Below are 26,223 nucleotides of genomic sequence, written 5' to 3'. Positions count from 1 at the left end.
CTAAAGAATAACATAAGCTAACCGGAGCTAACTAGCCCTCTTAGCAAAGGAAGAGAAAGGAAGTGGCCATGGGGTCCTCAGAAGTTCTGGTGCCCCCCAATAATGCCTGATTTTATTTTATTTTTTACATTCTTTTAATTTCTGACGGTGTTGACAAAAACTAGGGACAAATTTCAATGGAGTTGGAAAATATATATAAATGATTTTTAATTCAATTTATTGATACTTTTATAATTATTTTTATGACTACTTATTTACTGCTTAATTGTCATAATATATAATTTTAGTATTTTTTTAAATTGTTTTAAGCTATTATAATGTATTGAGTTCTTCTCCGGGACAAGGGATTTTCCAGGCATCATCCACCGACTACAGTGTTTAAAATAAAAAAAATATTCAGCAAACACCAGGAAAATATACATTGTTGTGCTCACATGACCCAGGTTAGTTTAGTCAGATATTTGAAAAAAATATATTTTTTGTATATTTTATTCAAATTTTGTGCTTTATCCATAGGACCTGTTTGATCCCTATTCTCAAGAATCACTGATTTTTAATTTTCTGCTGTGCATATTGAAGACTGTTGATAAAATGTATGACTATTAACTCATTTAAAGAGTCAAACTCCAGTCTTCAAGGGTCGTTGTTTTGCAACTTTTAGATTTCATTCTGGCTCAACACACCTTAATGAAAAGTTTTATGAATGACTAAAAAATAATTACATTTAATATACATTACATTTATTATACATACATACATACATACATACATACATACATACATACATACATACATACATACATACATACATACATACATACATACATACATACATACATACATACATACATACATACATACATACATACATACATACATACATTTATCTTTATTTTAGAAATTATGGTTTTCGTCAATAATTTAGTGGGTTTTTTTTGTCTTAGTTGTATTTTTCTCTTTTCTGCTGCAACTGTCTTCTATTATTACTATGAAAAGATTTAACATTTTCCAAAATGAATTGTCACTGTATGAGAACTCTTTACATGTAATGATCGAAGGATCCACAAGGTGGCGGTAAAGCAATAACATGAAAACCGACAATCATAAACCTGGAAAGAAGAAGACAAAGAGGACTGCACGTGGTCTGTTGTGTTGAATGTTTGAGTGTTTCTCTGAAAACTATCTTCTGTCCAGTTTTAACGAGTTTATCAAAAAAGCTCCTGTTAACTGCTGCTGAAGCAACATTCAGAGTTTAAAGAAATAATCGTCAAGTCAGAGGAAGAGATGGATGATCAGCGCAGACTGCTGGATTTCTCCCGGACCCCCCAGATAATCTTACACCGAATAGGTAGGAAACACCAGCGTTTGGACGAAGGTTAATGTCTGCACCTTTCTGTATGAGGATCATTTTAGTAAATGTTCTTTTCCCGTATAAATATTTTGTTAACGTGTTAGAACGCAGACATGAATATTACGCTGTGCCAATGGCTTATTTATATAGAGCAGTGTTTCTCAACCTTTTTCGGGCTAGCGCCCCCCTAGCTTTTATCCAGGTCCCTCACCGCCCCCCACCAAAGAATTTGTAGGCTACTTTGCACTGACCATTATTTTATCATTAATATTACTATCACTATTGTAGATGTTTTGATTTTTATGCTTGTTTCTGTATTTATCATCAAAAATAATTTCCCAGAGAACAAAAAAGCCATGGGAATAGAAATTATTTTCACAAGTGTCTACGAAAAATGCAATAAATGAACATTCAACTTAAAATATGTAGGCCTAACAGCAGTCAATCAGAGTGGAAAAAATATTCTTATTTTGTGCCATTTTCTAGTTGTTAAATGTTGAACAAAATGACCAGATAAAAGATGAACAACATGCCAGTTTAAACTTTGAACTATTTGCAAATGACTGAGCTCTGCAACATTAAAACATGGATAGAACTGTAACTACATTAATCATAACTCTTCTTCTCTTCAGTATTTCTGTCAGTTTCTGGTGGTGCAGCTCTGTGCTGCCTTCAGGAGAATGGGACATCAGAGTATCATCCATAAAACTTCACCCACATGGCATTTATTGTGCAAACCAGAGCCTTCAGTGGAAAAACAAAAGTTCCAGGTCCTTTTAATGCCATACAAATATGAGACAGAAACATGGATTATATCTTTATGTAGACATGTCTATTGATTATAGATTAATAGTTTTACTGGACAGAAATTACAAAGAACAAATCTTGTTCTTAATCAAATCCTAATGAGTCAAATTCAAAGTGTCATGGAGTCGTCAGCCTCATGACACTAACACTGACATGAAAAATAATATTGAAGAAATAAATATATCAAATCTAATTAAAAACATAAATAAGTGATCAGTTCTTTACTGTTATGGTCTGTAAGATATATTTATTCTCAGTATTAGATGTGGTCTCAACAAACCCATAACATTTCAACAATATTATTTTACCTTTTATCTGGAAATAGTGTCTGTTTATTTTTGCCATACTGTCTCTGTATTAATTATTGCTCGAAAGGTCTTGCCATACCAGTTTATTCCTCTGTATTTACTTTAGTTTCTTAGTTTATTCTTGCATTTTGTTCTTCATTCATTTCCATTTAGTTTCATTTGATTATTATTATCCTCTTGGTTTATTGCTATGTCCACTTTAGTTTCTTTCCTCTTGCTAGATCCATTATAAGACGAATAATATAAGACGAATAATATTCACTCATCACCTGCTGCGCCTCCTAATCGTCATTGTGTTGTTCTATCACCCCCCGTTTCATACCGGACCACTTACAGCTCCGGTGTTAACGCTATAAAATGAACGCTCTCTATCGTGGTATCACCCCTGGAGGGATTCCTTTATTTCTTTATTTAAATGGGTTCATTTTTCAGAGGGATACACAGTGAGGGTATCGTGATTTTAGCTACCAGTGACTGGAGAACGCAGCTGCGCCAAGAAGCTAACAGAAGCTAACAAACACCGAATAGAAGAATTCAGAGTAATACAAAAAACATCTTGACATAATGCAGTTTACTGTCAAATATCAGCAATAATCCCCTCTACAATTAATTTTGCAATAAAATATGATTTTAAAATCCGTTCATATGAGAATTCTCCAAATGTCAGCTGGATGTAACGACTGATCTGTCTCTCTGTCTACGCTTTTAAAATTTAAAGTGGTTTTTTTTTTAATTTCTGTTTTAAACAATGAAAGATTTCTCCTGCTTACTTCAATAAAGTTAACAATAACTCTTTTTCTCTGTTTTCTTTTCCAGGTTTCCTGCAGTTTAACCAAGAGAGAAGATCGACTCTGGACCAGGAGGAGTTGGAACCTCTGCAGGGAAAACAAGACCAGGAAGAGAAAGAAGTTTACTGCAGTCAGGGAGAAGAACAGATTGAATTAAAACAGGAGACTGATACCTGCATGTTGGTTCCTGTTGATGAGCAAACACACCAAACTGAATCAGAACCAAACAGGAACCAAGTCCTCTTAAAGGAAGCTGCTGGAGCTGAGAAGCAAAATCAAGAAAGAAGAAAACTTTTCTCATGTGCCATCTGTAAAAAGTGTTTCGCTTTAAAATCTGTTTTTGATGATCACATGAGAACTCATACAGTTCAAAACCTGTTTTCATGTGTGAAGTGTGGAAAAAGGTTTAGTCAAAAACAGAAGTTAACTCGACACATGATGATTCACACTGGTGAAAAGCCGTTTTCATGTGTGATGTGTGGAAAAAGTTTCAGTCAAAAACGGGATTTAACTCGACACATGATGATTCACACTGGTGAAAAGCCGTTTTCATGTGGGAGTTGTGGAAAAGGTTTTAGTCTAAAACAGGCTTTAACTCAGCACATGATGATTCACACTGGTGAAAAACCGTTTTCATGTGGGAGTTGTGGAAAAGGTTTTAGTCTAAAACAGGCTTTAACTCAGCACATGATGATTCACACTGGTGAAAAGCCGTTTTCATGTGGGAGCTGTGGAAAAAGTTTTAGTCTAAAACAGGCTTTAACTCAGCACATGATGATTCACACTGGTGAAAAACCGTTTTCATGTGGGAGTTGTGGAAAAAGTTTCAGTCAAAAACGGGATTTAACTCGACACATGATGATTCACACTGGTGAAAAGCCGTTTTCATGTGGGAGCTGTGGAAAAAGTTTTAGAAGAAATGATAGGTTAACTAGACACATGATGATTCACTCTGGTGAAAAACCGTTTTCATGTAGGATCTGTGGAAAAAGTTTTAGAAGAAATGATAGGTTAACTAGACACATGATGATTCACTCTGGTGAAAAACCGTTTTCATGTAGGATCTGTGGAAAAAGTTTTAATCAAAAACCAACTTTAACTCACCACATGAGGCGTCACACAGGTGAAAAGCCATAGAAGTATTTTCCATACATGTCCTATGTTGAGGTTCACTATTGAATGGTTTTGGTTTAACACTAGAATGAAAGACTGGAGGGGTTTCATGTCTATAAAACTTGAAAAGTTGAAAGTGTGATCATTTGGATCTTCACATTTGGATTCTTGGAGATGTGCAACCACGACACATTTTCCTTCAGAGATGCTTTGTTTTCTTTTCCTGGCATATTCTGTATCAAAAACAATACTGATCAACTGTATGTTATTAACATCCTGTTTATGTACAATGTGAAGAGCAGAGGGCTCAGCACACAGCCCTGAGGAGAGCCAGAACTGATGCTGATAGCTGAAGTGGCTTTGGAGCCCACTGACTATTTCATGCACTAACAGAGTTTGACCGGACATGGACTCCCTTCCAGAACATTCTCACAAGACTGGACGTGAGGGACTGATTAGTATTATTCTATCCTGTATTGAGAAAGAGTGGGTGGGTGGATGTTGTTGAACACACTTAGAATAGAACATACAATGTGCTGTTATGCACTAATTGTGCATTCTCAGATACATCTACATACAAAAAATTATCTGATAAGGTTTCTCTTCAAAACAAGATGAGATTGTAACTGATGCTGTTATTTGTTTCAGATTATATTAACCAGTTTAACTCTACCCAAGTAAAGGTTTTGTGAATAAATAAATAAACATGTTTATGGAAAATGTAAGAAAGCATGGTGGATTTTTATTGTCATCAATAATTTGGTGTCTTTTGTCTTAGTTGTATTTTTCTCTTTTCTGCTGCAGCTGTCTTCTATTATGACTATAAAAAGATGTTACGTTTTTTGGCTGTGACTCAGTTGTATATTACATTTACTCAAGTTACATTTAGTTGAAAAAGAGATGGAGAACCTTTTACTTGAGTAATATTATGAATACTGCTACTCTTAAATATTTCTGGCTACTTACTACACTCTTTGAGTTACTTCACTAAATGAAGAATAAACATGTTTTTACCAAAATGACAGACAGTTTATGTTAAAATGAGACTTTTTGTCTGTACACAAACTTTGTCGTACTAATTTTCTGTGCCTGTTGTACTATTTGGAGATCCATCCCTGACTAAATATTTTTATTCTTAAATTAATAACTTATTGGACAGCCTGTGTTTAATACATAACTGAAGTCACTCCATGGAAAAAGTCCCCAGAAGACATTTTAATATAAAATGACCAAAATTACAGGGAAACAAATATCTGTAAGATTGCACCAACATCAGATCTCTGACGTAGCACTGAATTATTAGCTGCTGTTCAGAAAACCATCTGCATCATCAGCCGTCTGATGTACAGCAATATTTCCTTTCAGTGCTTACACTCTGCACAACACGCAACTGTTTCAGACGGACATAAATATAAACACAGTGTTTTGCAAATGTAAACAAATGCTTCTTTAAATTAAAAAAAGCAATGCAATTTGTACAAATATGAGCTAATGTTCTTTGTTGTTCTATGAAAGCTGCTTTGGAAAACTCATTATTATGTCTCAGGGTCAGAAATATTATTCATATTTACTCTGCATAATCAGTGCCAGCAAAATATAAACATTTTGGCAGAAATCCAGTCAGAGAAAGTCTAATTACAGTTCTACAAACATGCAAAGCAATTTGTCCCTCAAATTTTAATTTTATGCAATTTAAAATATTACCACCACTCTATTAAAGACCTGTTTTGAGAGAAACACTTTAGAAACAAACCTTATTAGCAGGATCTTAAGCATGTAAACAAGAGGCAGTTGATGAAAAGAAACCCAAACAATCTCAGTTTTACCTTTTCTCCGCCTGCCTTTGCCTCTTCCTGGTGAAAAGTGCTTGACGAGAATCAAATATCAGCAGAATTGAACTAATTCAATCTGGTAAAGTGATAACATACTGAGAGTTTTATTCCTTTATTTATTTATTTGTGCGTCTGATCTTTTAAAAAGACATTATTCTTTGAAACCCAGTGTAACTATAAATCCTGACAATAACAAATGAGTAAAATAGGGTGATGTAAAAGTTCACCACCACCTGCAGCTGCGGTCACAGTTGAGTTATTACATCACTGGAGCTTATCGGCCATCGGTATTAACCTCCATGTGACTCAACATACAGATCTTAGGGATCATTTGAATCAGAAAGCTTCATGGTGCATTTCAGTGATTCTTGAGAGTAGGGACAAAATGGGTTTTAATTTTCCAATATTTTTTTGTTTTTTCTCAACCTTATGTATGCAAATAAGACAAATGTTTTGGAAATGTAAAGATGCTAAGGTACAGGCTCCAAGTTGCAATTTAAAAAAAAAAAATTACACTTTTAATCGACTTGACCTACAACGCTGTCATCACCATCTGACAAAAATAAATATAAAATAATTTTTAATTACCCAATTAGTGATATTTTTACTCATTTTAATGACAAATGCTTCTCAAGAAACAAAATAAATATTAAAACAAAAACAACAAAAAATCCATCTGACGGAGTTGACACTGCATGACGGAGTTGACACAGAACTGAAGGTGATGACAAACTAGTGAGTAAAATGAAAAACTTGGTACATGTAAAGTAATGCAATTTATGTAAAATACATTAAAATTAATTAATTGCACGTTTAAGTGAGATTTGACAACAATTTCACTGAAAGAGTCACAAAAAATCTGATGCAGTTGACATCTGACTGAGTTGACGAAATGCCAAACTACCTCAATTTATATGATGTTATTCTGAAGGAGGCCATATTGTAGCTCATCAGGTCCATGAAATCTTTACATTTTACCAAAATTAAGCTTTTATTTCACAAAATTTCATCAAAGTTTTGTAAATTGTCAGTTATGGTGTTGACACATCATGGTTGTGACAAACAATTTAGGAATAAAAAGAAGAAAAAACTAAAGAATAACATAAGCTAACCGGAGCTAACTAGCCCTCTCAGCAAAGGAAGAGAAGGGAAGTGGCCATGGGGTCCTCAGAAGTTCTGGTGCCCCCCAATAATGCCTGATTTTATTTTATTTTTTTTCATTTGTGACGGTGTTGACAAAAACTAGGGACAACTTTTAATGGAATTGGAAAATAAAAATGATTTTTAATTCAATTTATTGACAATTTTATCATGAATTATATAACTACTTATACTTAATTGTCAGTATATAACTTTAGTATTTCTTTAATTGTTTTAAGCTATTATAATGTATTGAGTTCTGCTCCGGGACAAGGGATTTTACAGGCATCATCCACCGACTACAGTGTTTAAAATAAAAAAAAAAAATTCAGCAAACACCAGGAAAATATACATTGTTGTGCTCACATGACCCAGGTTAGTTTAGTTAGATATTTGAAAAAATTATATTTTTTGTATATTTTATTCAAATTTTGTGCTTTATCCATAGGACCTGTTTTGTGCCTGTTGATAAGGGTCGTTGTTTTGCAACTTTTAGATTTGATTCTGGCTTAACACACCTGAATGAAAAGTTTTATGAATGCATAAAAATAATTACATTTAATATGCATTACTAATATACATACATTGATCTTTATTTCAGAAATTATGGTTGTCGTCAATAATTTAGTGGGGTTTTTTTTGTTTGTTTTAGTAGTATTTTTCTCGTTTCTGCTGCAACTCTCTTCTATTATTACTATGAAAAGATTTTAAGTTTTCCTAAATGAATTGCCACTGTATGAGAACTCTTTACATGTAATGATCGAAGGATCCACAAGGTGGCGGTAAAGCACCACCGCTCCACTCCCAAGCTCCTTTGGGGCTTTATGATTGTCGGTTTTGGAGTTGCAACTTTTAGATTTGATTCTAAAAGGTCATTTTATGATTGAAAACCGACAATCATAAAGCCCCAAAGGAGCTTGGGAGTGGAGCGGGAAGAAGGAGAAACGAGTGAAATAGCGAACAAACGAAGGCGGTAGGATTTGATTTTGGCGGATTGCATAAACTGTACATTGACTGTAGCAACATGGCTTCTACATCAGGAGGGAATACTGGAAATGAGATGGAATGGATGATATATTAACAGGAAGTCTACATTAGGGAGTGATCATTTTCTAGTGAGTACAATAATTAATGACAGTGTAAATAGGCAGCAAAATTTAATATTAACAAGATGGTGCTTCAATAAAACTAATTGGCTAAAATTTTTAATCAATTGTGAAAAAAAACAGCCATATGGTTACATTAAAAGGTAACATTGAAGAATGTCAGATAACAGAACACATTTTAAATGTTGCTAATTCTAGTATCCCAAAAATCAAAGTTAAAGGTAAGAAAAAAGCAGTTCCTTGGTGGAATGATGAATGCAGTACAGCTACTTCTTCCAGCTCCTCCGGGAGAATCAAAGGTGTTCCCAGGCCAGCAGAGAGACATCGTCCCTCCAGCGTGTCCTATTTATTATAACTTATTAGACTCAACTGACTAAACATAATGAACAACTTTTGAGTTGATACTTTTAATTATTTCTTAGCTCTGGATTTATAAGCAAGAAACATAAAAAGAAACAAATATTTAATTTGTATCAACCTTTATGTAATCTGAGCTTTAAACTCAAATCTTACAAAATAAACAGACAAAACATTTTCATAAATTTATTTATTACAATAACATACGCAGATATTCAGCCAATGTTTGGGGAAACATGAAAAAATATTCCTATAATTTATGTATATAAAAGATGAGGAGACAGCGAAGAAGACGATGTCAGGAGGAGGAAGAGGATCACTGGGAGATTCTGGGAAGCTGCATCCAAACCTGGAGCTGAGGCCTCTCCTCCTAAGAGCTGCCTGCGTGAAACAATAAAAAATATATTTTAAAAAAGTTCACACTTCACATAAGAAGCCAATCGAAGGGAAGAATATATTTCGCACACATAAATAATATGAATTTACAAACTACAAAAAGATCAGAGGAAGGGAATATTAGTAACTAGTATCGGATGATGTCAATGATTAGGAGATACTAACATCTTCAGAAATATCGAACTCTGCAGAGAGGAATATTATATTTTGACACACGTATCTAATAGTATATATGCAAACACATTAAACTCTTCATGTTACACTTTGAGAAGCTACGATCAGATATCAAGCAGCAGAATAGACAAGGTGACTTTCCCAGACCTTGGTTAGCGGGGTAAACACACTCCACCCGGCCGCTGAGCCTGGAGCCGCCTTGCCCCGTTAGCGGAGCTACGCTGCTCCGAAAACGCCGGAGTATATTTCAAACCGTAAATTAAGCTATAAGGGCTACTTTCTAGTCTAAAAACATCTTAAAACAACTTTTTGTGACAAATTAATAGTGTACTTACTGTTTGTCGCTGCTGGAGGCGCAGTGCAATGGAAGCCATCTTGCTGGTCCAGAGACGAGACGGGTATGGCTGCAGTGGAAAGCCACTCCCCGGTGCTCTGGCCTTTCAAAATAAAAAACTTAACTAAAAACTCAGGCTAACAATTTTTCTCGGTGACCAGCTGTCCGGTATTATTTGTTTCTCACAGGAGCTTTACTTAAACTGACTTGCGGCTGGGAGAAAATACTACAGTATATAGCCTGAAATGAACAAGCTTGTGTCCCTGCAGCCTGCATAATGTGTGTGATTCGGTCCCTGCGAAAGCCGGACAGAGAGAACTTCCGGGTCAGACCGCTTGCCAAAAATTAAATAATGAAAACAAAAATTGATAGCTCATTTTCTTTATTTTTGCAATTGCCGTTTTTCTAATTTTGTTTTAAAAAACGAAAAAACAAAAAAGAACACATGCTTGTTTGGTTTTTCTAATTTTATTTTGAAACAAAAAAACCAAAGAACGAACCATACACGGATTAAAAAGCCACCGCTACACTGAGGTGATGCTACGTATGTAGATAAAAGTTTAATATCCCAAAATCTTGAAGATTGTTTTTATTTGCTTAACAAATTTGGTCAAACTTTTCATTAGTGGTGTGTCGATTAATCCATGATAAATTTTATGAAGCATATAAAAAGGAGAACTCACCTAAACACGAGCAGTTAGTTTTTATATTTTGTCATAAATCGTTGTCTCTGGTGACGTAGCGAATAACAAGCCAATCACAACCCTCTCTCCTGTTTTTCCCCGTTTTCTTTTTGATCCAGCCATTTTTTATGCAACCAGATTAATCAGAGTTTATATATCAGAATCACAAACATTTTTTACTTGTTTATTTATTGTAAGGCTTCATGTTGTTTTGCCTATTTCACATATATTGTCCACTTGATGTCACAGTGGAGCATATGAAGCACAGCGGTGCATCGGCTCAGGAGTCCAGTGATTGGATGGAGTTCCTCAGGGCTTCATGAAGCTTCATCTCATCATCACTACTTTTCATTGTTTCCTCTGCTGCTCTGGTCAAAACCTAGAGGCCCAACCCAGTGCATGCTGGTCCGATACCAGTCTCTATAGTGATGGAAAATGGACCCACAGTTCTTCCTGTTTAAATTGGAAAAGTAAATAACAATGGACAAAAACTAAACAACTATTAACCTACAAATAAAGTGGACTAAAATTAAATTTTTATGTAATTTAGAGTAATACAAATAACATATTGACATAATGCAATTTACTGTTAAATATAAACAATAATCCCTGCTACAATTAATTTTGCGAAAAAATATGTTTTTTAAAATCCGTTGATATGAGAATTCTCCAAATGTCAGCTGGATGTGACGACTGATCTGTCTCTCTGTCTACGCTTTTGAATTTTCAAGTGTTTTTTTATTTTTATTTTAAACAATGAAAGATTTCTCCTACTTACTTCAATAAAGTTAACAATAACAATTTTTCTCTGTTTTCTTCTCCAGGTTCCCTGCAGTTTAACCAAGAGAGAAGATCGACTCTGGACCAGGAGGAGTTGGAACCTCTGCAGGGAAAACAAGACCAGGAAAAGAAAGAAGATCATCAGATAAAAGTGGAAGAGAAAGAAGTTTACTGCAGTCAGGGTGAAGAACAGATTGAATTAAAACAGGAGACTGATACCTGCATGTTGGTTCTTGTTGATGAGCAAACACACCAAACTGAATCAGAACCAAACAGGAACCAAGTCCTCTTAAAGGAAGCTGCTGGAGCTGAGAATCAAAATCAGGAAAGAAGAAAACTTTTCTCATGTGCCATCTGTAAAAAGCGTTTCGCTTTAAAATATGTTTTTGATGATCACATGAGAACTCATACGGTTGAAAACCTGTTTTCATGTGTGAAGTGTGGAAAAAGTTTCAGTCAAAAACAGAAGTTAAATCAGCACATGATGATTCACACTGGTGAAAAACCGTTTTCATGTGGGAGCTGTGGAAAAAGTTTTAGAAGAAATGATAGGTTAACTAGACACATGATGATTCACTTTGGTGAAAAGCCGTTTTCATGTGGGAAGTGTGGAAAAAGTTTCAGTCAAAAACAGAATTTAACTAGACCAGGGGTGTCAAACTCCAGTCCTGAAGGGCCGCTGTCCTGCAGTTTTTAGATGTGCCACAGGTACAAAACACCTGAATCAAATGGCTTAATTACCTCCTCAGTTCTCCAGAGCCTTGCTAATGACCTAATTATTCTATTCAGGTGTGGTGCAGCAGAGGCACTTCTAAAAGTTGCAGGACACCGGCCCTCGAGGACTGGAGTTTGACACCCCTGAACTAGACACATGATGATTCACACAGGTGAAAAACTGTTTTCATTAATCTTCCACCCATTAGGTAGGAAACACCAGCGTTTGGACGAAGGTTAATGTCTGCACCTTTCTCTGTGAGGATAATTTTAGTAAATGTTCTTTTACCGTATAAATATTTTATTAACATATTAGAACGCAGACATGAATATTACGCTGTGCCAATGGCTTATTTATGTAGAGAGAAAATTAAATTTTTTATTCCTCTCTGTCAGGTTTAACCCCTGACATAAGTATATAACTCTGCAAAAGAAACACGGAGACAGAGATTAGAATTCAACTCGCTGCGAGGAGAGGTGTTCGGAGATGCAACCAGTCACATGCCCCAAACAAACTCTGGCTTGCATTCCGCTCTCCCCGCTTTTTATTTAGGGAAAGCCCTGGTTACAGATGATTTCTAAAGGTGGGGGAGCAAACAGGCTGAAACTGGTTTACAGTATGCATTCCTCTTCCTTCTCCAGATGCCCCCAACTGGCCTTCTTCTCCTTATAAGGTAATGGTCAGCATGCATTGTTGACACCAGCAACTCTGTCTGCTGGCGTCCTGGAACGGGGGTGGTTTTACAATCCACATGAAACAAATATGTGACACAAGTTCCTACTAAATCCACACACTATTCATAAACAGAAGAGATACTTTTATAGATAACTACATTATTTAGAATGAAAACTAATAAGTAGAAAAAGATAATATAACATTTATCCAACATTTCCCTCCTGTTTATCATAAAAGTATCTATTCTCAAATCACTTAGTGTCCTCTTCTGTTTCAGATTTTCAAACACCAGTTCACTATAAGTACTTTTATTTACACTCAGAGGAGAAAAAGGGTCAACAGTTATCGTTTACATCTAGCTCTTAAAAGTCATTAGGATCAGGATACAAGTCTGGCAGATGCAGTGACAGTTCTTCTCCATCAGGGTCCGCTGCATCTTCTTCTTCCAGTGCTTCGTCATCCAATGGCAACAGTGCATAAAGCTGCTTTTCCATAGGAGTTATTGCTGTTGTGATCAATCTATTTAGAAGTGCTCTTATACAAGGAATGCAACAACATCCACACATTGTTAAGATTGCTGCAAAGACAGCTATGGAAATTAGGACTGAGGCTACCAAGTCTTTGTATTTTCCAAACATATTTGCCCATGCATCCCACATCTCAGTGTCCACTCCTGAATGGTCTTTCATTTTCTTATTCAGGCTTCTCAGGCCATCAATAGCCTTGGTCAAGGTACCATCTGCCGCTGTGTTGTTTGGAATTAGAACATGACATTCAGCTCCGAAAAGACTGCAGACGCCTCCTTTCTCAGCTAACAACATGTCAACCGCAATCCTGTTCTGGAAAGCCATGAGGGAGGTAGCAGACAACTGAGCGTGGACGGCCTCAAATCCTTCCTGAGTTTTGTTGCCTAACCTCTGAACATTGTAGTGGATGTAGTTGATTCTGTCTACATTCTTGTTTAACTGCAATTGCAGCTTGTTCAGCCATTAAAAGCCAGTTATTGCTTTCTGCAGATATACCTGTGGTTACCCTAAACCAGTCATCAATAGGCAATTTATAGTCTACTACAACAATAGCTTTAATTCTTTTTTTTGTCCCCCTGCGGGAGTTAAATTTCCTCCAGTCTCGTTTGATGCCTTTGCCATGTTGGCCATGAACAAAGGACACAGTCTTAGCTCCCAACATGGGTCAGTACCTGGTGCCCATGCGCATAATCTAATCTTTGAACATTTTTTTTCATTTAGGGGCATTGCCGTTGAGTTAATGGTGAGATACACTGAGGTTGTGGTTACTGTTAAATTTGTAACAATTTTCCTCCATGTTTTTGCTAAATCCGTCCACCCATATGAGTCTGGCTTCCATGAGCGAGACGTAGTGATAAAAGTGTCTCCCCACCACGAATCCCTGGTGTTTCTTACATGACTATCCAGATAAAAATCATATCCTGCATACTGGGAAGGATCTTCTTTTCGCTACCTGGTGTGGTCTTATCTTAAAACTAAAAATAATTGTTATTACAATGGCTAGGATCAGTATCCCTAGTCCCAGTAGGACTTTATTTCTTTTGGTCAACATTGTAGATTATGATGATTTCCTAAGCACCTCTCGGCAGAGTTGTGGACAATCTTCACCAGGTTTGAGACAGTTGTATACTATAAATGCAACTCCCTTTGTAGCTGGACTTTTCTCTGGAGGTCTTTGAAATCCTCACAATACTACACTAAGTAAAAAAAATTGCTATCACTACAACACTTATTACTATTACAAGTTGAACACTATTATTAAAAATGTAATTTTAGTCATCTCTCCGTATCACCAGTTTGCAATGTGTTAAGTGTATCCAAGTATTTCTTTCTGCTATCTTTAATGCAGTGCCAGTAGTCAACAATACTTGGTAGGGTCCTTCCCACTTAGGTGAGTGCCAATGCTTCTTCTTTATACTTTTCACTAGCACCCAATCTCCTGGTTCAACTAGTGAGGCTTCCTGTGGCAGACAGATGGGAATTCATCATCAGATGGTGGTTGTTTCTGGTTTTCTAACATCTTTCTCATATAGTCAGCTAGATTACTCTCATCATTTGTTTCCCAGGAATTTCCAAAATATGGTAATCTATATGGTCTTCCAAACAGCATTTCATAGGGAGTTAGCCCACTGGTGCTAGTAATATTAATATGCAGTTTGACTAAATCTACACACTTTGACCATGGTCTACCTGTTTCTTCCATACATTTACTCAACCTGTTTTTTATAGTACCATTCATTCTTTCAACCAGGCCTGCACTTTGTGGGTGATAAGCACAATGGTGTTTTAGGTTTATTTCAAATGCTTTCCCTATGTTATTTATTATTTGATTCACAAAATGCGTTCCATTGTCACTGTATATTCTCTCAGGTATCCCATACCTTGGTATTATGTCTTTGCATAGTGCTTTAGCTACTGTTAATGCGTCAGGTGTCTTTGTTGGGAACAGCTCAACCCATTTGGAAAAGGAGTCTATAATTACCAGACAATATTTTTTCCTTCATTTCCTTTTTCTGCATCTAATTCTATGAAATCCATGTGTATGTGCTGAAAAGGATATTCTGGTTTGGGAAACTGTCCCCTTTTTGGTCTTAAGTTTCCCTGTGCATTGTGTTTTGCACAGATGAGGCACGTTCTGCAAAAATATTTTGAATAAGTATTAAATCCATAAGTAGTAAAGTATTTAGATACTAGTCCTACCATCCCCCCTGTTGAGACATGTGTATCACCGTGGCTCAATATTGCAGCCCATTTGTATAAATTTTTTGGTAGGATTGGTTTTCCTACTGGTCAAGTGTATATTCCATTCTTTTCTTTTGCCCCTTTTTTTAACCAAGATTCTCTTTCCTGTGTAGGTGACTGTTGTTGCACGTCTTTTAAAACATCCTGTTGTAATGATTCAGTAGCATTCCATAAAACCTTTATTTCTCTCATTGCTGCTGCTTTTGCATGCTTATCTGCAAATGCATTCCCTTTTTATACAAAGTCTGTGTTTGATGTATGTGCAGCACATTTACAGACTGCTACGTGTTTAGGTAGCTGTACTGCTTAATTAATCTTTAGCAGGTCAGCATGATTGTTGGTTTACCGTAGATGTAATCATTCCCTGTTTTCCAGTACTGGGCAAAAGTGTGTATCGTGGCAATGCTATTGACTATCAGTATAGATTGTTACAGCCTTATCCTTCATTAGTTTGCAAGCTTCTGTTAATGCTATCAGTTCTGCTGCTTGTGCAGATAGATTTTGTGGTAAAGCTTCTGCCTACAGTACTTTTTCGGATGTTACCACAGCGTATCCTGTTCTAGTTTTTCCATACGCGTCCTTTTTAGAGGATCCATCTACAAATACTATTTGTCCAAACCCTAATGGTGTATCAGTTAGGTCAGCTCTACATTTAGCTTTGGTGGTTGCTAAAGCTTCATAGTCATGAGGTTCTCCATCTTCTCAAAAAAATTGCTTCACCTCTTCTGGGAGGATTACAGAGGCTGCTGAGGTTGCTGACACATCAGAATACACATATGCTATGGTGACTTTTACTGGGGTTACTCTGTGTAATTGGTCTTCAAATTTCCTGTCCGGGCCTGGAGAGTTTTCGTACCACAAAGTAATGTGTAGGTCATCAATGCTAATCCCAATGCTACTAAGCCATCTCGTCCCAACAGATTTACTGGACAGTCTGGCAGTACCAACACTTTTAGTTCACATTGTTCTCCTTCTGGATCTGTTATCCAGATTGGCTGTGTTTCTGGTATGCTATTAACAGCTCCTTGTGCGGCCCTGACCATTATTTTTTCAGGGCCCAACCTCATTCCTGGTATTTTGTGTCTTATAGTTGTCCTGCATGCCCCTGAGTCACATAAAAAGATCATCTTTTTTCCCATCACTACTAATTCAACCTCTGGTCTAACTTTTTCTTCAAAAAATAATTCTTCTAAATTGAGCATGACTTCTGGACCTAAATCTAGTCATGCTTGATGTTGGTCTTTCCCCTGTGCTCCACTTTGACATTCTCTGGCAATGTGGCCCTCTTTTCCACATGTCCAGCAGACCCTCGGACCCCCTCCTTGGCGGGGTCCAAATCCACGGCCCCGGCCCTCCCTCTTCCTCTACCCCTTCCTCGGTTCTTATCCCTTTGGTAGTACACTTCCATTTCATCTCCAGTGTCTTGGAAGAAGGTGGAGACAGGTGTGGATTTTTTGTTTTGCTTTTGTTACTTTTTCTGCATGCAAAGCATGTGTCACATAGTCTCCCAGTGTTCCTCCACTCATTCCTATATAATGTTTATTTATCCACCCGTTTATCTCGGGTCTAGAGCCTGCATGTAGTGCATTTTTTTTAACTGCTGACGGTATGGCCCGTGGTCAGCACCGTCCTCCTGTAATCCACTGTGTGTTTTAAACACTTTTTCCATTCTAACACGGAAATCATCAAAAGGTTCTTCTGATTTTTGTTTACACCTACTGATTTCAGTGTAGTTTGCCTGTCTTCTATACCTAGCTCTGATCCTGGTGAGCAAATGTCCCACTTTAGTGTTTAAAGTGTCACTTCCCTGCTCTTCTATCACCAGGGGGTCATTTACTCTATTCATTGGGTCATAATCCCCTTTAACATGATACCAGTCTGGACCGGTTAACTGCATCCAGACCTGTTGTACCTCAGCACCATTTAAGCAGTAGGTTCTTCTAAGATTTTCCATATCCTCCACACACTGCTCTACGTCTTCTTTAGGGTGTGGAATGCCATCTACTGCTCTCTTTATATCATCCTTTGTCCATGTTCTATAAACACTTATAGTTGGGAGAGCTCCATCTTGGCCTGCCCTTGGGTTTGGGATTTCAATCATGGGAAATAAGTCCTCATCTCCTGCATGGAGGTTGGGCATCTGAGGTGGGTTAGGTGATAATAGCCCTCCCAACCTATGAGACCATCCCCCCACTGATCCCCATGATCTGGTCCTTGTGGGTGTTGGGCTCGAATCATATGAGGGTGGTCTTTCAAGCAAGCCTCTGCCTTATGCTGTTGCTATATATGATGTGGCGGGGGTGCTTGGTGTTGGTGGGGGAGGAGCAGTAGCTCCTTGTGTTCTGCTCAGCTGCAGCCTTGCTTCTCTCATTAGAGCTGCATACACCGTGCTTTCATTGTCATCTTCTTTCCTATGAAACATAACTGTACCTTTGCTACTTCCCCTGGTTCCTTCTTACAACCTGTCTTTTCTGCCTTATATTTCTCCTGTCCTTCTGCCTCCCGCTCTCTCCTTTCTTCAGCCTTTCTCTCTTCATCCTCTCTCTTTCTTGCTATTTGGAGCCAGACTTTTATCTGCTCATAACCTTCCTTTGCCATTTGCTTCTCTTTTCCGTTACATTTTGTTTTAATTTTGTCCTGCAGTTCTTTCAGCTGTGTTACGCTTAGTTTTCCACTAAATTTAGCCCAGTGTGGTTTCAACACCTACTGTGTTCTAAACACTGGGATTTTTACAATAGGGTGATGATAATTTAGATTGTGGTAAAGCTCACTTCAACTCAAAAGAGTGGAGCTTTCTTGCCTGCATGCATCCACAAAATCTCATCACTTGGTTCCTATTGTTTTTTGGTATAAGAGTTCTGTCTAGAGTCAGAAGTCTTCACTCACACACACAATCACACTTTTAGAATGCGCTTCTTTTCTCTTAACTGCAGTAGGGGACTCCGCCGTCCCACACAGAATTTAACTAACTATCAGTTAGAGGAGTCTGCCCTCCCTGCGGAATTTAACTACTCAGTTTACCTGATAGTGCCTAGGATTCTCAGGGTTTTAATTCTACGTGCTCCACACGTCTCATTCAGGCCTTTTTTAACAGAAAACTACTCACTGTCTCCCGTGTTCTTGGATCACTCGTCAACCGTCCGGGGTCCAGCCCCACAAGGGCAACCAGTCCTGGAAAAGGATTTTTAAGCTGTGGCCACAGACTTCACCTGGATCCCCTTGCGTGCTGGACCAACCTTCAGGTGTCTTGAGCTCCGGCTCGAAGGACCAAAGTATATGTCAGGTTTAACCCCTGACATAAGTATATAACTCTGCAAAAGAAACACGGAGACAGAGATTAGAATTCAACTCGCTGCGAGGAGAGGTGTTCGGAGATGCAACCAGTCACATGCCCCAAACAAACTCTGGCTTGCATTCCGCTCTCCCCGCTTTTTATTTAGGGAAAGCCCTGGTTACAGATGATTTCTAAAGGTGGGGGAGCAAACAGGCTGAAACTGGTTTACAGTATGCATTCCTCTTCCTTCTCCAGATGCCCCCAACTGGCCTTCTTCTCCTTATAAGGTAATGGTCAGCATGCATTGTTGACACCAGCAACTCTGTCTGCTGGCGTCCTGGAACGGGGGTGGTTTTACAATCCACATGAAACAAATATGTGACACAAGTTCCTACTAAATCCACACACTATTCATAAACAGAAGAGATACTTTTATAGATAACTACATTATTTAGAATGAAAACTAATAAGTAGAAAAAGATAATATAACATTTATCCAACACTCTCCTTTAACTACTGAGACTTACTTCAGAAAACAGGAGAAATGTGAACAACGAAGCGCAAGTTTAGTAAAACATACAATATTAATAGTGGTGTTAGTAGCTGTAAATTTTATAATGTGTTTGTCAAACTAAATATTCTATAAAAGTCAAATCAAGAAGCCACCGCTACACTGAGGTGATGCTTCGTATGTAGATAAAAGTTTAATATCCAAAAACCTTGAAGATTGTTTTTATAGTTTATTTTTTCCAGTTTGTTAAGCAAATAACAATGGTCAAACATTGTTATTTGCTTAACAAATTTGGTCAAACTTTTCATTAGAGGTGTGTCGGTAAATCCATGATAAATTTTATGAAGCATATAAAACTGAGACCTTATGGAGTGAAAATAGTCTCAAAATATCTGTGCGTATGTAAAAAGATTTGTGTGTGTGTTAAAATATCTATGTGTGTGTAATACTCGATTTGTAAAACTTAAAAATAAAATAAACCTTCTTCTACGCCTATACATGTTGATAAAGTACACACAAATCACCTGGTACACATACACAAAACTGCATTTACACACAAATCTGGTTACGAGTGCACAACTATTTTTGAGACTCATTTCACGCTTCTGGGAAGCTCCAAGATTTGTGTGTAGATGGTGCGTTTACATGCTAGTTAAAGCTGGGACATCTGAGTTTTGCTCGGAGTCTATTGTTTTTCATCCTCTGACGTCCTCTGTGCTGTGCCGAAGTGGCAAATTCGTTAGTTCGCTGGATGTGACGACTGATCTGTCTCTCTGTCTACGCTTTTGAATTTTAAAGTGTTTTTTTTTGTTGATTTCTGTTTTAAACAATGAAAGATTTCTCCTACTTACTTCAATAAAGTTAACAATAACTCTTTTTCTCTGTTTTCTTTTCCAGGTTCCCTGCAGTTTAACCAAGAGAGAAGATCGACTCTGGACCAGGAGGAGTTGGAACCTCTGCAGGGAAAACAAGACCAGGAAGAAAAAGAAGTTTACTGCAGTCAGGGTGAAGAACAGATTGAATTAAAACAGGCGACTGATACCTGCATGTTGGTTCCTGTTGATGAGCAAACACACCAAACTGAATCAGAACCAAACAGGAACCAAGTCCTCTTAAAGGAAGCTGCTGGAGCCGAGAAGCAAAATCAGGAAAGAAGAAAACTTTTCTCATGTGCCATCTGTAAAAAGCGTTTCGCTTTAAAATATTTTTTTGATGATCACATGAGAACTCATACGGTTCAAAACCTGTTTTCATGTGTGAAGTGTGGAAAAAGTTTCAGTCAAAAACAGAAGTTAAATCAGCACATGATGTTTCACACTGGTGAAAAACCGTTTTCATGTGGGAGCTGTGGAAAAAGTTTTAGAAGAAATGATAGGTTAACTAGACACATGATGATTCACTCTGGTGAAAAGCCGTTTTCATGTGTGAAGTGTGGAAAAAGTTTTAGTCGAAAACAGAATTTAACTAGACACATGATGATTCACTCTGGTGAAAAGCCGTTTTCATGTGTGAAGTGTGGAAAAAGTTTCAGTCGAAAACAGAATTTAACTCGGCACATGATGATTCACACAGGTGAAAAACCGTTTTCATGTGTGATGTGTGGAAAAAGTTTTAGTCGAAAACAGAATTTAACTTGCCACATGATGATTCACACAGGTGAAAAACTGTTTTCATGTGTGAAGTGTGGAAAAAGTTTCAGTCGAAAACAGAATTTAACTTGGCACATGATGATTCACACAGGTGAAAAGCCGTTTTCTTGTGTGATGTGTGGAAAAAGTTTCAGTCAAAAACAGGAGTTAACTCGGCACATGATGATTCACACTGGTGAAAAACCGAATTCTTGTGGGAGCTGTGGAAAAAGTTTCAGTCAAAAACGGGAGTTAACTTGCCACATGATGATTCACACAGGTGAAAAGCCATTTTCATGTGGGAGCTGTGGAAAAAGTTTTAGGAGAAAACAGGAGTTAACTTGCCACATGATGATTCACACTGGTGAAAAGCCGTTTTCATGTGGGAGTTGTAGAAAAAGCTTTAGTCGAAAACTGCATTTAACTCAGCACATGATGATTCACACTGGTGAAAAGCCGTTTTCATGTGTGAAGTGTGGAAAAAGTTTCAGTCAAAAACAGAAATTAACTCAGCACATGATGATTCACACTGGTGAAAAGCCGTTTTCATGTGGGAGCTGTGGAAAAAGTTTTAGGAGAAAACGGGAGTTAACTTGCCACATGATGATTCACACTGGTGAAAAGCCATTTTCATGTGGGAGCTGTGGAAAAAGTTTCAGTCAAAAACGGGAGTTAACTTGCCACATGATGATTCACACAGGTGAAAAGCCATTTTCATGTGGGAGCTGTGGAAAAAGTTTTAGGAGAAAACAGGAGTTAACTTGCCACATGATGATTCACACTGGTGAAAAGCCGTTTTCTTGTGGGAGCTGTGGAAAAAGTTTTCGTCACAAGGTTAGTTTAACTCACCACATGAGGCGTCACACAGGTGAAAAGCCATAGCAGTATTTTCCACACGTTCTATGTTGAGGTTCACTATTCAATGGATGTGGTTTAACACTAGAATGAAAGACTGGAGGGGTTTCATGTCTATAGAGCTGAAAGTTGTATTTGTTAAATGTGATCATTTGGATCTTCACATTTGGATTCTTGGAGATGTGCAACCACAACACATTTTCCTTCAGAGATGCTTTGTTTTGTTTTCCTGGCATATTCTGTATCAAAAACAATACTGATTAACATCCTGTTTATGTACAACGTGAAGAGCAGAGGGATCAGCACACAGTCCTGAGGAGAGCCAGTACTGATGCTGATAGCTGAAGTGGCTTTGGAGCCCACTGACTATTTCATGCACTAACTGAGTTTGACCGGACATGGACTCCCTTCCAGAACATTCTCTCAAAATTGGACTTGATTTGTATTTTTCTATTCGTATTGAGAAAGTGGGTGGGTGTTGACCTTAATACACTTATAATAAAAGTGTTTTTTTTTTGTTTTGTATTTTTCTATTTTCTGCTGCAACTGTCTTCTATTATTACTATGAAAAGATTTGAAGTTTTCCAAAATGAATTGCCACTGTATGAGATCTCTTTACATGTAATGATCGAAGGATCCACAAGGTGGCGATAAGGCAATAACATGAAAACCGACAATCATAAAACCCCAAAGAAGAAGACAGAGGACTGCACATGGTAGGAAACGCCAAGGTGAAGTTAGAAAAAAACTCAATCTTTCTCAATATTTTTAGTCTAGTTCTAGTCCAATATATATTTTTGTTTCTCAACCATATGACAATGTAAAGATGCTAAGTTACAGGCTCCCAGTTGCAACATAAAAAAAAATACGCTTTCAATCGACCTGACCTAGAACGTTTTCATCACCACCTGACAAAAATATATATAGAATAATTTTTAATGACCCTATTAGTGATATTTTTACTCATTTTACCAACAAATGCTTCTCAAGAAACTAAATATTTAAAACAAAAAATCCACAGAACTAAAGGTGGTGACAAACTAGTGAGTAAACTGAAAAACTTGGTACATGTAAAGTAATTCAATTTATTTAAAATACATTAAAATGAATTAATTTTACATTTAAGTGAGATTTGACAATTTCAGTCACAAAAACCGATACAGTTGACATCTGACGGAGTTGACGAAATGCCAAACTACCTCAATTTATATGACGTTATTCTGAATGAGGCCATGTTGTAGCTCATCAGGTTCATGAAATCTTTACAGTAAACCAAAATTAAGTTTTTATTTCACAAAATTTCATCAAAGTTTTGTAAATTGTCAGTTTTTACAAAACCTTGTAAAAACTGGTTGTCACAACCAGTTTGTGGTTGTGACAAACCATGATGTGGCTTGTCACAACCACAACATGGTTGGGACAAACAACTTGGGAATAAAAAGAAAAAAACTAGAGAATAACAAATTAACCAAAATTTATTTATACTTTTATAATTATTTATATGACTACTTATACTTAATTGTCATAGTATATAATTTTAGTATTTCTTTAATTGTTTAAGCTATTTTAATGTATTGAGCTCTGCTCCTGGACAAGGGATTTTACAGGCATCATCCACCGACTACAGTGTTTAAAATACAAACCTTTTGAGCAAACACCAGGAAAATATACATTGTTGTGCTCACATGACCATTTTAGTTTAGTCAGATATTTGAAAAAAAATATTTTGTGTATATATATTTTTTTATGTATTCTTATTGATTTTAACAAGAGAACAAGAAACATACATATATTCACTTACAAATACTTAAAATGTAGATCTAGACCAGACAAAACCTAAAGGACATACACACTGGGAGGGAATAGATAAAAAGGGGTTTGCAGACCCTTAATAGACTAAACAACGTAAACATCAGTTTGACTCACCATATGACCTTATAACCAATCCTTTTCCATCCATCGAGTTGGATATCATTTGGCAAAAGACAGACCAAATCACCCAAAATTTATCAAGCTTGTTCTTAGTAAAATAGTTGATTTTCTCGAGTACAAAGTAGAATGTTATTTGTGTGGTCCATTGGGAAATTCCACATAATGACCCTTTCTTCCAAGAGTGCAATGCAGCGTTTAGCTTCCAAAAAGAGACATTAAGTAAGGATCTCAAGTTGTTTGGGATAACAAAGTCTTCAGAAAATATTAAAGATGCACATTTTAGGATTCAAAGGAACCTTTTTACCAGTCATTTGACCAATCACAATCAATACATCCTTCCAAAAGCCAACACTCGAGGACACGCCACATACAATGAAATAAAGAACCTTTTTGGGAAGTACATTTAATGCAAGTGTCAGGAATATTAGGGTTAAAATGATGCAATTTAACTGGAGTGATGTATTGCCTAGTCAACCATTTGTATTGTAATAATTTGGAATTTGTGTTAGCAGATTGTGTATGGATCGAAGTGCAGGCTTCTGACCACTCCTCACTCGACAAGCTCTCTCCTAAGTCTGTTTCCCATGCTTGTAGGATGTTGGCCGAAGATTCTTTACATTTGTCAACAAACAAGCAATAAAGAAGAGACACCTGTCCTCTGTCATATAGGTGACTTACAATAATGTCTTCTAATGGAGACAAAGAGATCAAGATTATTAAAATGAAACTCCGAACTTGAAGATATTTATAGAAATGTTTCGTAGGAATGTCATATTTGTTTTAAGGTCTTAGAATGACATATTCTCCCTATAAAAGATCATTGGCTATCCCTTAGCAGACCACAGTTTAAAACCTGGGTCCGCTCTACCTGGACGCAAGTCCCCGTTTCCAAAAATGGGTGAGAACTGGGATAGTTGTTGCTTTTCTCTTAAATAACAAGTGCTTTTTGCCAGACAAGCAATGTATTTTTCGGAAAAGTTTTTGTTTGTTTAATAAGCTTTTCCTGTCTGATGAATACAAATATAGATTTATAGGAATGAGATCAGCTGGGACTCCATTGTAACCCACCCTGGGGGCTGTCTGGAAATAAAATAAAACATAGCTGCCCTGATCTGGGCTGCCCAGAAATACCATAATAGATTGGGCAATGGTAAACCTCCTCTGTCGTAAGGCAAATATAAAAGGGGCAGTCTCACTCTAGGACACTTACCGTTCCAAATAAAGTTGGAAAAAGTTTTATCTATCTCCTTAAAGAAGAAGGTGGGGGGGGGGGAGTGGAACTGATTGGAAAACATTCAAAAAATTTTGGCAATATTGCCATTTTTATTATATTGACACGACCTATTAAGGAGATGGGTAGTTTGGACCATTTTTGTACTAATTGCATAACTGATTCTGTAAGGCGATAATAATTAGTTGGAATAATATCGTTTATTGTAGGGGTGACTTTAACACCTAGATAGGTAAATCCTTGTTTTGATGCTACATATGGAGTTGAAACTGGAGGATTGAGACGTTCTTTTTCTGATAAGTACAATATTTCAGATTTAGCATTATTTACCTTATATCCTGAAAAAACTCCAAAAGACTTAATTAAATCAGTTATTGTGGGCATGGTGTTACCCAACTTAGAGCAGAACAGGATTATATCGTCTGCACACAGGGCTATACGATGTTCCAAGCTCCCTATTCTTATGTCGGTTATATTATCGTGTTTGCAAATTGCCATAGCTAAAGGCTCGATGGCCAGTGTGACAACAGAGGAGAAAGGGGCAGCCCTGCCTTGTCACACGTTTCAATTTAAAGGGAGATGAAATTAGACCATTGGTTAAGATTTCAGCTTGTGGGTTTGAGTAAATTAGCTTTACCCAGCTAAGAAATTTCCCTCCTATACCAAAGCGTTCTATAACAGCAAACATATATTGCCATTCTATCCTGTCAAAGGCCTTCTCTGTGTCCAGTGACAGGGAGCATTGTCTGGAACTTCAGATTTCTCAAAAATTACATTAAACACCCTTCTGATGTTGTGAAAACCCTGGCTTCCTTGTACAAAGCCATTTTGATCAGGGTGGACCATCATGGGTAAAAGTAGCTACAACTTCCTAGCTAACACTTTACACAAAATTTTAACATCATTATTAATAAGAGAAATTGGCCTATATGAGCCACATTGAGTTGCAGGTTTACCTGACTTCAGGAGTAGGGAGATGATTGGTGTATTAAGTGAGGAGGGAAAGATCCTTTTTGAAGGATTCTTGATACATGTCAAGCATTGGAGGTATCATTTTGGATTGAAAAATTGTCTATATTTTAATTGGAATTTCATCAGGTCCTGGGCTCTTACCACCTTTCATACCGGATATAGCCTCAGACAGTAATGTGCATTGAGCTCAAAATCAAGTGATTTTAAGGATTCGTTATCTAGGGGAGTAAATTCCAATGAATCCAAGAAATCAGTTTGTGCCTGGGGAACAGGTGTGAGTACTCTGAGCTATACAATTTGTAGTAAAAAGAAAACATGTTATTTCTTTGGGTCAGATGTAAACACCCCTTCAGCTGTTTGAATTGAGTTTATTGCTTTATCTGTTTGTTCCTGTTTGATACGCCAAGCCAACAGCTTACTGGCCTTTTCACCTTGTTCAAAATAATTGTTTCAGTCTCATTAAACTTTTAATTGCTTTATTTGTAGATAGCAT

At 37.1% G+C, this 26,223-nt stretch overlaps 2 protein-coding genes and 1 long non-coding RNA gene across 5 annotated transcripts; 2 read left to right on the top strand and 1 right to left on the bottom strand.

Annotated features, from left to right (window-relative positions):
• Nucleotides 1–1,093: 1,093 nt before the first annotated feature.
• LOC145553793 (uncharacterized) lies at nt 1,094–22,039 on the top strand. 3 transcript variants are annotated; one of them, XM_081612789.1, is made up of 3 exons: nt 1,094–1,348; nt 11,214–11,351; nt 20,010–22,039. In XM_081612789.1, the coding sequence occupies exons 1-3, from the start codon at nt 1,285–1,287 to the stop codon at nt 21,620–21,622; spliced, it is 1,815 nt and encodes a 604-aa protein (XP_081468915.1). In that variant the 5' UTR covers nt 1,094–1,284; the 3' UTR covers nt 21,623–22,039. The 3 variants fall into 3 exon arrangements, with proteins under 3 accessions (XP_081468915.1, XP_081468917.1, XP_081468916.1); XM_081612791.1 differs by lacking the exon at nt 1,094–1,348 and having other exon boundaries at nt 11,179–12,056; XM_081612790.1 differs by lacking the exon at nt 1,094–1,348 and having other exon boundaries at nt 11,179–12,092.
• LOC145553799 (uncharacterized) lies at nt 2,791–5,110 on the top strand. Its single transcript, XM_081612801.1, has one exon. The coding sequence runs from the start codon at nt 3,432–3,434 to the stop codon at nt 4,389–4,391; it is 960 nt and encodes a 319-aa protein (XP_081468927.1). The 5' UTR covers nt 2,791–3,431; the 3' UTR covers nt 4,392–5,110.
• On the bottom strand, nt 8,987–11,453 carry LOC145553803 (uncharacterized). The gene is made up of 4 exons (XR_014089850.1): nt 11,389–11,453; nt 11,168–11,272; nt 9,708–9,809; nt 8,987–9,183 (listed from the first exon to the last, which is right to left on the bottom strand). It is a non-coding gene; the product is annotated as an uncharacterized LOC145553803 (long non-coding RNA).
• Nucleotides 22,040–26,223: the final 4,184 nt, after the last annotated feature.

This window comes from Poecilia reticulata, chromosome 11 (assembly GCF_904066995.2).
Source record: "Poecilia reticulata chromosome 11, P_reticulata-male-v2, whole genome shotgun sequence".
NCBI classification, from domain to species: domain Eukaryota; kingdom Metazoa; phylum Chordata; class Actinopteri; order Cyprinodontiformes; family Poeciliidae; genus Poecilia; species Poecilia reticulata.
The sequence above is the reverse complement of the archived record's forward strand: the minus strand, read 5'-3'. Positions and strand labels throughout refer to the sequence as shown.

What these genes read in the sequence shown, in the direction of transcription:
- LOC145553793 (XM_081612789.1), top strand. Translation starts at nt 1,285, where the DNA reads ATGGATGATCAGCGCAGACTGCTGGATTTCTCCCGGACCCCCCAGATA. An exon ending in GATAATCTTACACCGAATAG is followed by an intron (nt 1,349 to 11,213) that starts GTAGGAAACACC and finishes TTTCTTCTCCAG; the next exon opens with GTTCCCTGCAGTTTAACCAA. An exon ending in AGAAGTTTACTGCAGTCAGG is followed by an intron (nt 11,352 to 20,009) that starts GTGAAGAACAGA and finishes TTTCTTTTCCAG; the next exon opens with GTTCCCTGCAGTTTAACCAA.
- LOC145553799 (XM_081612801.1), top strand. Translation starts at nt 3,432, where the DNA reads ATGTTGGTTCCTGTTGATGAGCAAACACACCAAACTGAATCAGAACCA.